We start from the raw sequence: 13,520 nt of genomic DNA, 5'->3' as shown, positions 1-13,520 counted from the left end.
AAGATGGGTCAGCTGCAGAGTTGGGACCTGACACTCCCAACGTGAGATCTGGCAACCCCAAGCAGCATCGTAACCACCGTGCCAAACCCCTGACCCACCATTTTTAATTTAGAAGAATGGAGAATTCTCAGAAGTCATCCTCAGTAATGCTACAACACTAAAATATTATGAACACCTTCTAGGTGCCAGACCCTGTTAAATATATATATATACTCTTCAGTCTAACACTCTCCCAACTGAGCTATTCTGGCTGCACAAATTTATATATATAAAAAAATCTCATTTAAACCACACAGTACTCCTAGAGGTAAACAATATTATCACCTTCATTTTAAAGGTGAATAAAAAGGTGTAGAGAAGTTGAGTCACTTTCTCACTGCCCACACAGACCCAGATTCAATCCCAAGCACTGTGAGAAGTCAACTTACGTCCTAGGAGATGAGGGACCACATGAGGGGTATGCGAAAGGAAAACAAAGAAAATCCAGCCAAAGGCAGGACTCTGAGAAGCCGCAATGTTGCCTAGTAGCTTTACCTGACGCCGGCCAGTGAAAGAACGCACTCATCCTCTGCCTGCATCCCATATGGACGCAGGTTCAAGTCCCAGCTGTCCCACTTTTGATCCAGTTCCCTGCTGGTAGCCTAAGAAAGCAGAGGAGTAAGGCCCAGGGCCTTGTGCTCCTGCAACCACATGAGAGACGCAAAGCAAGTCCCTGGCTCCTGGCTTCTGACTGACCCAATTCTGTTCATCGTAGCCATCAGGGAAGTGAACCAGCAGAGGGAAGAACTCCTCCTCTCCCATTCTTTCCACAACTTTGACTTCTGAGTATAAATGAATAAATCTTAAAAAAAAATACTCAAACTATCTCTTTAAGTTCAACTTTCCCATCTCTAAGTAAAGAACTGCATAAACCCAGGTTCAATAGCCGAGAACCAGGTTTTTGGAGAAGATAAATCCAAACCAAGTGCATTCAGATGAACATTCATGTTAGGAGAAGAGAGGAAAGGAGAAACACCAATGATTTACAATGTACATGAACAGGGACTCACTTTGTTTAAAACTGAACCGCTGAGAGTTCAGGAGAATACAGCATTCCATTACATTTGCAAACAACGTTGTGGAGTAAGCAGAGTGAGTGGTGTTTCAGCCACAAGCAGATGATAGAACTGAGAGACACTACTGCTTGCCCAAGGTGAAGTAGTGGTGCAGCTGGCCTTTCTAACACGCAACTCAGTCCACTGTCCATCAAGGGCAGAGAAAACCATCCGGACAAGGCAGACTGAAGCGGTCCAGCTCAGCTGGCTTACTCAGCCAACTCCTCAGCAATAACAAGACGTAGAAGCAAAATGCTGGAAGTCTAACTTCAGAGAACTGCCCTTTAGAGAATGCCAACCCCTTGCTCAGTGGCTATTATTTATTCACCGATTTCTTTTCCTTGCTAAGGGGGTGAAGAGTTGGAGAGTACTGGCTTAGGAGAAGACTGGACAACAGAGCTAACAGCAACCACAGCTGTTTGCTTTACAAACTACTTCTCTGATCTTTATGACTGCATAGTCAGTAGCGTCAAAGTAGACGAGAATAAACTCTCCTGTTAAACAATGCTGAATTCTCAGTATTGGCCTCTGGAAGCTGATATTGTTTGGTTAAAAGCAGGTCTAACAAAATAAACCCACAAAGGACTGACATTGTCACACAGAGGGGTTAAGCCAATAAGATGCCACATTCCATATGGGAGCAATGGTTCAAGTCCTAGCAAGCTTCAAAACAGCCCAAGTACTTGAATTCCTGCCATTCATGTGGGAGACCAGGCTGGAGTTCCTGGCTCCTGGCTCCTGCCTACCCCAGATCTTATGTTATGGGGCTTTGGGGAGTGAGACAATGTGTCGAAGACCTCTACTTTTCTTCCTCTCTGTCACTCTTTCAAGTCAATAAATAAATAAATCTTTAAAAACAAACATGAGGTGTTTAACAATGCACATATTAAAATATGTATTAAAGATTTCGGGACCACACATGCTCCAGCAGGTAAAACACTTTTTTTGGAAGCCCGCAGGCCATACTGGAGTATCTGGGTTTGAGTACTGATGCTACTCCCAATTCCAGCTTCCTGCTAACAGGAATGATGTCCTGGGAGGTAACGGTGCTGGTGCAAGTAGTTGGGTCCCATCCATCCATGTGGGAGACCTTTACTGATTTCCCAGCTTCCAGCTCCAGCCACTGCAGACATTTGGGGAGTGAACCAGAGGTAAGAAGTCTCTATGTCTCTCCATCTTTAAAAGAAAGAAATACACAAATAAATCCTTAAAAAAAAAAATTATCTTTGGGGCTGATGCTTGAATGAATGTGCCACACCCACATGGGCTCAGCTGGAGTCCCAAGTGCTCCATTTCCAACCCAGCAGCCTGGTCACGGGGCCAGGAAAGCAGCAGAGGATGGCCCGAATCCTTGGACCCAAGTGGAAGACCCAGAAGTAACTCCTGGCTTCAGACCAGAGCAGCGCTGACTACTGCAGCCATTTGGGGAGTTACCAGCAGATAGAAGTCTCTCTCCGCCCACCCCCTCTCTGTAACTCTGCCTTTCAAATAAATCTTTCCAAAAAAAAAAAAAATCTTCCTATATCGACTTTCAGCTTTATTTATACTGGGATTAAAGAACAGCCCACAGGACTTCATCTTTATTAAGCTACTGAGATCTGCTTTGTGGTCCAACACAGTCACACACTTCAAAAAAAAAATCTGTCCCAGCTACAGACAACTGCCTAAGTTGCCTTGTACCTAGGCAAGTGTTACACTGCAGGGAGAAAAACAGCCACGGCCTGGTTAACACCTAATTTGTGCTAAGTATACCAGTCTGCCAGCAGAATTGCCTATTCTATTCCATTTTTCTTTTTTTAAAGATACGTAGGGGGTCCTGCACTGTAGCCTAGTGGCCAAAGTCCTCGCCTTGCATGCACTGGAATTTCATATGGGCACCAGTTTGTGTCCTGGCTATTCTACTTCCCTTCCAGCTCCCTGCTTGCGACCTGAAGAAGCAGCTAAAGATGGCCCAAAGCCTTGGGACACTGCATCTGCATGGGAAACCAAAAAGAAGCTTCTGGCTCCTGGCTTCGGATCAGCTTAGCTCTAGCCATTGTGGCCACTTGGGGAGAGAACAAGCGGACTGAAGATCCTTCTCTCTAAGGAATGGGGTCTGGAGACATACTGGAGTGGGAGCAGTTGAGGGCATGTTTGACAGGGAAGGAATGACCACTGGGGGTCTTCCACAGATCAGACCACTCTACTCATAGGCAGGTGAGGGAGTTGAGATGGAGTGGTTTAGAGGGGGGAAACCAGAGGGCATGTCTGGGTCAAGACATGGCACACACACAGGAGACAGGGGCTGGGATACACAGCATCACCCGCTAGCCACCAGAACTCAGCTGGGCCTGGGGGACATGCCTGGCTAGGCCACAGTGCCCGCCCTCAAACATCAGAACGAAGGATGAGCCCCATTAGGCTGGGCCACAGCACCCACCAGAATGTGAGATCTGGATCTGGGGACAGATTCTCCAGGGGACTTGTGGGTTTGCTTCTGTGGGACTGTAGTTTTGCTGGTTTATGCAGAGAGCTGCAAATGGTAACAGGTCAAGGCAGGCTGAACCACAGAACTCACCTGACAGGAAGCCGCCTGACACATGCAGGAGCTGGAGCTGGGAGGAGGCCAGGCAAGGCCACGCTAGGGCAAGGCCACAGCGCCTGTGGCATATGTGGGATCCAGGACTTGGAACAAACCTGCTGGGGAACTTGGGGAACATTCTTGCTAGGTCACAGTTCCTGACAGGGAGCACAATAGCTGGACCTAGGGGCAGCCCAGGCCAGGCCAATAGGGCTGCGGCATTCCTCAGCACTTGTGTGGACAAGGTCTGGGGGTCGGCTGGGCTGGGCCAGGCCAGACACAACACCTGCTGGCATACAGGACAAACAGGAAAGCGGGGGGCGGGGGGGGAGATGCCCTGCTGGGCTAAGCTGTAACATCTGCCCACAAAACTTTAGACTATGGGTGGACCATGCCAGGTTGGGTCGAAGCACTCACCAGCACGTGTAAGATCCAGGGCTGGGAACAGGCATGGCAGGGGAACTCTGGGGACTCCCCTGCTGGGCTGCAACTCCCACTGGTGAGCGTCAGAGCCAGAGCTGGGGGCAGACTAAGCTGAGTAAAGCTGTTGCACCTGTTGGAATGCATGTGGGTCAGACTGGACTAGTCCCAGCACCCACTGGCACTTGTGTGGTCAGGACAGGCTAGGCCGTGGCACCTGCCAACTCATAAAAGCAGCTGGCTGAGACTGAGAGTAGACCATCTTAGACTGGGCTGCAGCACCTGCTGGCACAAACAAGACCTGGGGCTTGGAGTGGGCCAAGCAGGGGAACTTCAGGGACTCCCTTGGTAGGCTGCTGCCTACCAAGTATGAGAGTTGGGACTGGGGATAGATCAAGCTGGGCTAGGATGCCGTACCTGCTGGTGCTTACAAGAACAAAAATGGATGCAGGCCAGCCAGGCTGTTAAATGCCAGGACTGGTTGCAAGTCATGTCAGGCTGGACCACAGCAGTCCCTGGTAGATACAATATCCAGGGCTGGGGGTGGGCCTGACAGGGAAAGTGTGGCCACTCCCCTGCTGGGCTGCAGCTCCTGCTGGTGAGCTGAAAGAGAAGGATGGGGGTAGGTTTGGCTGGTCAAGGCAGCAGCACCCATTGGCATATGTGTGGGTCAGGTCTGGGGGCAGACCAGGCTAAGTTAAGCTACGGCACTCACGGGTGTGCATGAGAGCCGGACTGGATGCAGAACAGACCCAGCTAGGCCAAAGCACATGCCAGCACACCTGAAAACCAGGGCTGGGAATGAGCCAATTGGGGGTGGAGATCTCTCCGACTAGGCTGCATTCCACTGGTATGCACGAAGACTGGGCCTGTGGCAGGCTTGGCTGGGCTAAGCGCAGCACCCATTAGTTCACCTGAGTGATGGGGCTGTGGCGGAACTGACCAGGAGCTGCATCCATTCTTTTGTGTTCTGGCTGGTATTGGGTGATGGACCGAACTTGGCCCTACAGTGGCTAAGGTGCAGAAGAATCAAGTCTGAGGTCACCCTAGGTGAGGTTTCTTTGGGAGACTCCCCAACTAGATGACTTGACTTAAAATCATGATATATATGGTACAAATTTAGAGTGCATGCATCAGGACTAGGCCTCCTTGGTTGCTGATGGCTGTATAGTGCCCAGCGTGCCAGCCGCACACAGGGAACACAACAGCCAGCTCATCTAGGCCAGCAGGGAACATCAACTGTCTTGTCAGGGGACAGAGAGCAGAACAGGTTGGACTTTGCCCCATGTTCCTGGGCACTAAGGTGAACCTGGTCAGCCAAGAGACCCAGGAAACATTTTCTTAACCCTGGTGCAACAAAGCTGATGTCTCCAAACTATCAAAACCACTCAAGTAACAAACAACACCTTGAACACTCCACATTAGGGTCTCTAAGGTGTGATCAAATGACTATGCCCCAACCCAGGTGCCAATGTAGTTTGACATCAAGGAGTGGCCAGCAACCCTTATCCCACTCTGTGGATACAGGAGAAAAAACTAGAAATGTTTCTCCTACGCACCTTTCTCTATACCTCAACCCTCCCCAGGCACTAATGGGAGACCCTCATGGGAGTGCATCCTTCTTGACTACTTAAATAGTACTAAATTTGAAATTTTTTTAAAATTGTCTTCAACATTCATTTGTCCAGCAGATCAAAACTGTTAAACGTGTTAGTCATTTCACCTTATTTACACTTCTATGTTTGTTTTCCTATAACCCGAAGAGGAAGGTAACAAAATTCTATCACTGTGATTGCAGACTTACAGAGAGCTTGCTGAGGTCTACACAAATGTAAACTACGTTTCCCCTTTGGGAAATGAATCTTAATACATAGAAACCCTCTGCTTCTTCACTTTCTTAAGTCTACTTTCATTGAGATTAACACAATTTCCAGTATCCTTTCAAACAGTACTCATCTAGTCTACCTTCTGCATTCCAACTAAATTTAAATTTTCTGTGTCCTAAAAGTCTATGCATCTCTGCAAAAGCTAAAGACTACATCATTTTTCCATGTTATTTTTCTAAAATCTCAATAGACGGGTCCTTAGCAGGCGAGATGCATTTTCGAGCCATTATCACTGCTGATTACTCAGACTTACTATTTTAGTGCCTATTCTGCTTGCCATGCTTTTCCCCTAGGGTTCTTGTCAAACTGGTAAATTCGATTTTTTAAAGTCATAAATGTATTTCTTTTCATTTGAAAGGCAAAGTTACAGAGAAAAGTGAACACACAGAGATCTTCCATCCACTGGTTCAGTCCCCAAATGGCCACAACGGCTGGAGCTGAGCGGGTCCAAAGCCAAAGGCTTTTTCAAGGTCTGCCACATGGGTGCAGGGGCCTGAGGACCTGCCTGCCCCATCCTTAGCTTTCTAGACCACTAACAGAGAGCTGGACTGGAGGTAGAACAGCTAGGACTCAAACCACTGCGCATATGGCATGCCAGTGCTGCAGGGACGCTTAACTTGTTACATAATGGTGCCGGCCCCAAATTTTTTTCATTTTTCAATGCTTGTTTGTTTTCCTGTTGGCTTGGAAGACAAATAATATCACTTTTAAAATACTACTTATTTAAATGAGAGGGAGAGACAGAAATCAGGAAGACAAGTACTATTTCTATTCTTCAGTCATTAGACTTGCAATCCTGTTCTCCATACTTAGTTGTCAGCATAATCGGCAACTACACCTGTCTCCCAAAGAATACAAAGCAAATTCAGATAACCTATCTACTAGCTAATATTTTTTGTTATTATTGTTCCATTATTTTTGGTCTCATGAATTTGACTGTTGATACATGAGGGAGCTACTGTTTAAGTTTACTTACATTTATGATTTTCTCAGTTCTGAATTCCTACTTAGTCTGAATTCCTTCCTTACCTTCCAAAAATCATTTTTTTCTCCTAAAATACATCCTTTAGAAGTTCCCTTGATAAAATTCTGCGTGGAAAAAATCTGTTTTGACTGGAAAATGTATTTCTTTTGACCCAATTCTTTAACAGCTGAGAAGTCAGTTGTGCAACTCATTAATTTATAAACGAACCTGTCTTTACGGTTATCGTAAGATTCTTCTTGCCTTAGCATTGTGCAGTTTCACTACGAGGTGTCACAGTGCATAGAACTTCTTGGCCTGCTTGCCTCTGTGCTCCACATCTAAGGATTTATACGTCTCATTTACAGAAAATGCTCAGCCATTGATCTCTGGCCGTCCTTCATTCTCCCTTTCTGGAATGTCTACTAGATATTTTGGGATGACTCATATGAACTATAATTTTACAATGCTCCAATAATTGTCATTTCAACAGGTACAAACTATGAAGACATTTAATAATTATTCTTTGTTCTGCATATGTTTGTTCGTGTTTTCCATTATAACCCACAGATCCTTTCTAGGAAATTTCTTTGATTTTCTCTTCTACTACACAAATTCTTTCTTTGACTGCATCTATTTCTGTTAAGCATATCACTTAGCCTTTAATCTCAGTCCCTTTAAAATAATATTTGATTGTGTTTTATTCCCCATTCATTTCTAAATCTATTTTCTCCAAAACCTTTCTATATACTGCATAGGATTAGATATATTCAGTACATCTAAGGTCATTTGCAGGTCTAAAGCTTATCACTTTTTAGTTCTGATGACTCCTAACACTTTCTGGTTATTTATTTCCTTACATTTATTAATATGTTGGAGCAGGAGAATCTGAATAAATCTATGGGGGACTAAGAGGCCTAGGTTTTAGTCAGTTTCATCCATGCAGAACTTAGCTTGTTTCTGTTAGGTGTCAAAGACTTTCATTTCTTATTTTAAGGGTTCCCTGGTCATTCAGGAAGTCTAACTTAGAATACTACACACATTCAGACCAAGACCATGCAATAAATCAAGGAGACTACACTAAATTATTATGAAAATAGGCAGGATTCCCTGTGGACTCTTTTTTTTTTTTTTTTTTTTTGCCGACAGGTACATTTTTTTTCTACCCTAACTTCTCACTCACAGGTATAGGCACTTCAAAGGAGCAGGAGATTCATGCAAAGACCTCAGATGCAATTCCCCACAGTCTCCCAGCTCCTCAAAACTCCAAAGCTCTTACTTTGATATTTCTGTCTAGTGCCCATGCTCTATTCTGCTTTTTTAACCAACTTTAATTTCAGTTCCTTGTTCTCCTTTTATTTTTTTCTGCTTTGGGTCTTTTAGTTTACCCTTAATGTTGTGAGCTTTAATGTATCTTGAAAAACATTTTAAAAATACATTCAGCATTTAAGTATTTTATAGCTACAAAACTTTTTAATGTAGCAATTAAAAAATGGTTAAGAAAATCAGTTCTACTGCATTTTCCTATTAACATATTGATTAATCAATACCATGTCAATTAATGCCATAATGTTGTAAATGGTTGGAAATAGTATGTTGGGACTTTCAATGGATTGGAATGATACTCTGCCGGCTCTACCTTCAGATCAGAGATGGTCTCACCAAGAAACCATTGAACTTACCAGGACAATAAGATGTTGGACTTTATGCTTGGTAAATACCTCCAATGAGGGAATGTCAACTGAATTTGAACTACGGAAATGCAACAAGGTGGAGCAATCCACCGTGGGGGGAGGGTTTTGGGAGGGGTGGAGGGAATCCCAGTGCATAAAAAAATGTATCACATAATGCAATGTAATTAGTTTTAACAAAAAGGAAATGCAATAAAAATATATGTTAACAAAAAAAAAAGAAAAAAAAAGAAAAAAAAGAAAATCAGTTCTAATGAGGTTCAAGTTAAAGTCACAGATATGCTTTCAGAAACAAATCTGACATTAACAGCAGTGTTTTCACCTGGTTGACATAGCTTAAAGTACATCTAATATTTTAATTTCTTTTGATTCAAAAAAAGTTGAGGGTGACTCCAGAAACTTTTGTTCTTATTTGTCAAGCAAGACCTTAAGTACAGTGGGAAAGGCTTACTTTTTCTCCAAATAATAAGAAATTCTTAAATAGTGGGTAGAGGGCCCGGCAGCGTGGCCTAGCGGCTAAAGTCCTCGCCTTGAAAGCCCCGGGATCCCATATGGGCGCCGGTTCTGGTTCCGGCAGCTCCACTTCCCATCCAGCTCCCTGCTTGTGGCCTGGGAAAGCAGTCAAGGACGGCCCAATGCATTGGGACCCTGCACCTGTGTGGGAGACCCTGAAGAGGTTCCAGGTTCCTGGCATCGGATCGACGTGCACCGGCCATTGCGGCTCACTTGGGGAGTGAATCATCGGACAGAAGATCTTCCTCTCTGTCTCTCCTCCTCTCTGTATATCCGGCTTTCCAATAACAGTAAAAAAAAAAAAATAGTGGGTAGAAAATACTTGGCATTTTACTGATGTGGAAAAGTCATCAGATTCAAATCAAATCATCTACCTAGAGGACTCACATATTTACTTGTCCTTGCATGAAAGTCGTAAACTCTCAAGCCTAAAAAAAAATCACCCAGCTGAGAAATGACAACACTGAACCGAGTTTCAAAATCAGCTACTAAATTCAATTTCAGGAACATTTTAATACTGTGATTATTTTAATTTTAAAAAAGCTAGCAGCTAAAGTCCTCGCCTTGAACACCCCGGGATCCCATATGGGCGCCGGTTCTAATCCCGGCAGCTCCACTTCCCATCCAGCTCCCTGCTTGTGGCCTGGGAAAGCAGTCGAGGATGGCCCAATGCACTGGGACACTGCACCCGCGTGGGAGACCCGGAAGAGGTTCCTGGTTCCCGGCATCGGATCGGCGCGCATCAGCCCGTTGCGGCTCACTTGGGGAGTGAATCATCGGACGGAAGATCTTCCTCTCTGTCTCTCTTCTTCTCTGTATATCTGACTTTGTAATAAAAAATAAATAAATCTTAGAAAAAAAAAAAAGCTAGCCTTTAATACTGGATCCCTGGGGGGGGAGCCTCCAGGACCACCCCATCTTGGATGTTAGGTTTTCTGACCCACACAGGTACCTAGAGCCGCCGCACACTGCCCTGGGGGAGGGGTGCACACAGCAGGCCTTCAAGAACCCCTGCTTAGAGGCTTTTCAAACCCAGAGCAGGTATATACAGCTGAGTACACTGGATCACTGGATAGAGAGAAGCTTGGCAGACCTCCAAGATCACCCCATCCTGGAGGTTAGGTTTTTTGGTTTTTTTGACTCACACGGGTACCTGTAGCCAGGAGGCCCAGGCGCCAAAGGTGCTGGGCGAAGGCCCTTGAGCCACCTGGGGGTACACCCTCATGGTTAAACAGTCTTGATTTACAGGGGGATGATGGGATTGCACAGGTGGCAGTGGGAGATGACCTGGTTTTTATGCCCAGGTTAGAGTTGCAGCTGAGGGACTTCCATTGATAAGTTCACAACATGTGTGTGTATGTATGGGACCAACACCAACGTGGTTTGGAGGGGAGAACAAGAGTGAGAGAAGTGGGTCTGATAGCAGAATCTGTGGGGGCAATGTGGGCTCACCGCTGTGGAACTACAATCTTTGCTGGCTCACCCAAGAACTGAGGATGGCATTAGGCCTTGCTGGGGAGCTAAGGGGGTACCCAGCTGGGTTGAGGTTCCCACTGTTGAGAATGAGAGTATGATTGAGGGCAGTAGGCGTGGTTGTACATGGTTACAGACTACACTGGCGTGGGTGTGCCCTGGAACAGTGAAGCGACATACTGGGCTTGACTCCAGCCCCCACTGGTACTCAAGAGAGTCAGTTTGGTGTAGGTCAGACTAGGTCTTGATTCCCATTGAACTACGTGAAAGCTGTGTCTGGGTGCAGACCAGGTAATGCTGGGCTGCAACAATCAACAAGAGCTAGAATGGGTGTTGCTGGTTGAGCAAGGCCACTGTTCTTGTCAGGACAGGAGATGGACTAAGTCAACCTGGGCCAAAGACCCATTGGTGTGCGCAAGAACTGTCACTAAGAGGAAACTCGATGGAGGAGCTTGGGAAACTCTTTTATTGGGATGCAGCCCCTGCAGGAGAACACAAGAAGCAAGGCAAGAAGCAGCCCAGGCCATGCCAGATTATAGTTCCCGCTGGCATACATGTGGGTCAGGTCTGGGGACAGACCAGTCTGGCCCAGCACATAACATCCACTGGCAGATCTTGAGAACCAGGGCATGTGGCAGGAGGAGCCAGATCTGGCTGCAACACCAGCCAGTTCATATTAGGACTGGGACAGCCATCAGGCTGGGCTGGGACAGGCTGCAGCACCCACCAACAGGAGCTGGAACAGGGGGCAGACTAGACTAGGCCAGGCTGTGCAATAAGACTGCGGACACTGAGGTGAGGCAGTCATGCCAGTATGAGCCCAGGAGGGGCCGGGTCCATGAGTCCCAGGGATGGGGGATCTGACAGGGCTCCAGTCAGGCGACCTACCTGTGTGGTGGGGGATGGGTTCCTGAGCCCTGGGAACAGGGGAACTGGTGGGGTGTAGGTCAACTGGCCCAGATCCTGGGGTCTGCCTTCTAGGTGGGTGTTGGTTTCGTGAATCCCAGGGGTGAGGGATCTGGAGGGGCTTGGGTCACCTGGCCTGCGTCCCAGGGCCCGCCTACTAGGTGGGTGTCGGTTTTGTGAGCCCCAGGGGTGGGGGACCCATAATGCGTGGGACACCTGGCCCAGGTGCTTGGATTCACCTGCAAGAACATGTCCTACTAAATGAAAAAGGTGGAGCAGTGGACACAGGCCCTGTTGTAAAAGGAGAATAAGGCAGCACATTTGGTGCTGTAGCAGAAGAACAGAACTAACTGGACAACTACCCCAAACAAACAATGACAGCAAAAAATGTCAGTGAATGGAGCCAATGGACATCGGGAGGGTGACATCATCCTCGGATCAGTGACATCAGCAGCGTTTCAGAACTCTCCAAACCACCTGGACAGAACCCTCGGAACATGTACACACTGAGACTCTGGGCTGATACGAGGTGGCGGTTCCTCATCCCTGGGCACTGGGACATGTGGAAAGTCGTGAGTGGTTTCCCCCTTTGTTTCTCCCCTTCCCCAGGAACAATAAGAAGGAATAGCAAATTTGGAAGCAATGAATTCGCCCTATTTTCCCTAAACTTTGATCCATCCCACCCTGATCAACCATGTAATCATTATTTTTTTTTAATTTTTTTTTAAAGCTAGCCTTTAACATGAAAATGGAACTTTTCCCTTAAGATTAACCAGTTCTTTACCTCGCCAGCATTTGCACATTCCTTGGCTCTTCTGTGAAGTGCAGCCCATGTGTCTTCATACCTAAGAAATAGAAAAAAATAACCTGAAATGCAAGCAACATGCTATAAAGAAATATGATCTGAAAACGAGCCTTGGAGCCTAGAAAGAAGAGCTCTAATAATGATGGAGACACACTGGGAAAAAGCGGGAGTCACCTTACAGGGTCTTCCCAGGGGCAACTCTTTGACAATCTAAACAAAATAAGTAACGGTAGTAATAGATTATAACTTCAAGCACAAAACAAATCTCCACGGGTCTGTCACAACAGATAGTTAAGTAAATTAAGGGTAGAGAAGAGAGAGTCTTTCTTCCAGAAGAACTCCTATTAATAATTATAAAAAGCAAGGATAAAATCAGGAAGTCACCACTTGGTAACCACACAGTGACAGCTGCTCCAGAGAGGCTCCTGATGGGGATAGCATCGGTGAGCAAGGTCTGAAGAGAATCAGGACATTTACCCAGTCTCCAAGGGACAGCCATTACAGCAAGCGGGGAACAGTGCTGACATGGAGAAATCCCCCCACAGAGACTTTAACGAAGCCATCACACCGGGGGGCACACCACACTGCTTTCCTGCTAGCTTGGCCAAAAAGGCACCAATGAACGCAATCACATGGAAATAGCAGATCAAGTCAAACTGAGGACATCTGAAAAAAAACTGGCCTGGCATCTTCAAATGTGTCAGGGTCATAACAAAGAAACTGTCCGGGATTAAACCAATGAGAGAAATGGTGACTTAATATTTATGACCCTAGACTGGATTTTAGTCCAGAAAAAAGGACAGTATTGAGACAAGTGATAAAATGTGAATGCCTACAGATTAAAGTACTTAACAATGGCAATTTCCTTGTTTTGATCATTTTACTACAATTACATAAAAAGCTAACATCGAAACACTGGGATTCCTTGGTATACTTTTACAACGTTTCTTTGTGAGTCTGAAATTACTTCTAAGTGAAAAGTTAAAAACCAGCACAGCTGGAGGCGGGTGCTTGACACAGAGGCTGAGAAGCTGGCTGGGACAGCCCCATCTCACGCTGAGGGCCTGGCTTCCAGTCCAGCCTCGTGCTAACCTCCTGCGAGGCAGCAGTGTCGGCTCAAGGACCTGGATCCCTGCCGTCCACATGAGAGAAGCCCATCTGAGTCCCTAGCTCCTGGCTCCTACTGGGCCGAGGCTCAGCTGCAGCAGGCA

At 46.2% G+C, this 13,520-nt stretch overlaps 1 protein-coding gene across 1 annotated transcript in view; it reads right to left on the bottom strand.

Annotated features, from left to right (window-relative positions):
• Positions 1-13,520, bottom strand: part of DTNBP1 (dystrobrevin binding protein 1) — a 129,852-nt gene that overhangs the window by 96,265 nt on the left and 20,067 nt on the right. The window contains exon 4 of the mRNA XM_058667853.1: positions 12,289-12,349. Coding sequence (XP_058523836.1) covers positions 12,289-12,349 — 61 coding nt within the window. The remainder of the gene's footprint in view (positions 1-12,288; positions 12,350-13,520) is intronic.

This window comes from Ochotona princeps, chromosome 1 (genome assembly GCF_030435755.1).
Source record: "Ochotona princeps isolate mOchPri1 chromosome 1, mOchPri1.hap1, whole genome shotgun sequence".
NCBI classification, from domain to species: Eukaryota; Metazoa; Chordata; class Mammalia; order Lagomorpha; family Ochotonidae; genus Ochotona; species Ochotona princeps.
Note: the sequence above shows the minus strand (reverse complement) of the source record. Positions and strands in the feature narration are given on the sequence as shown.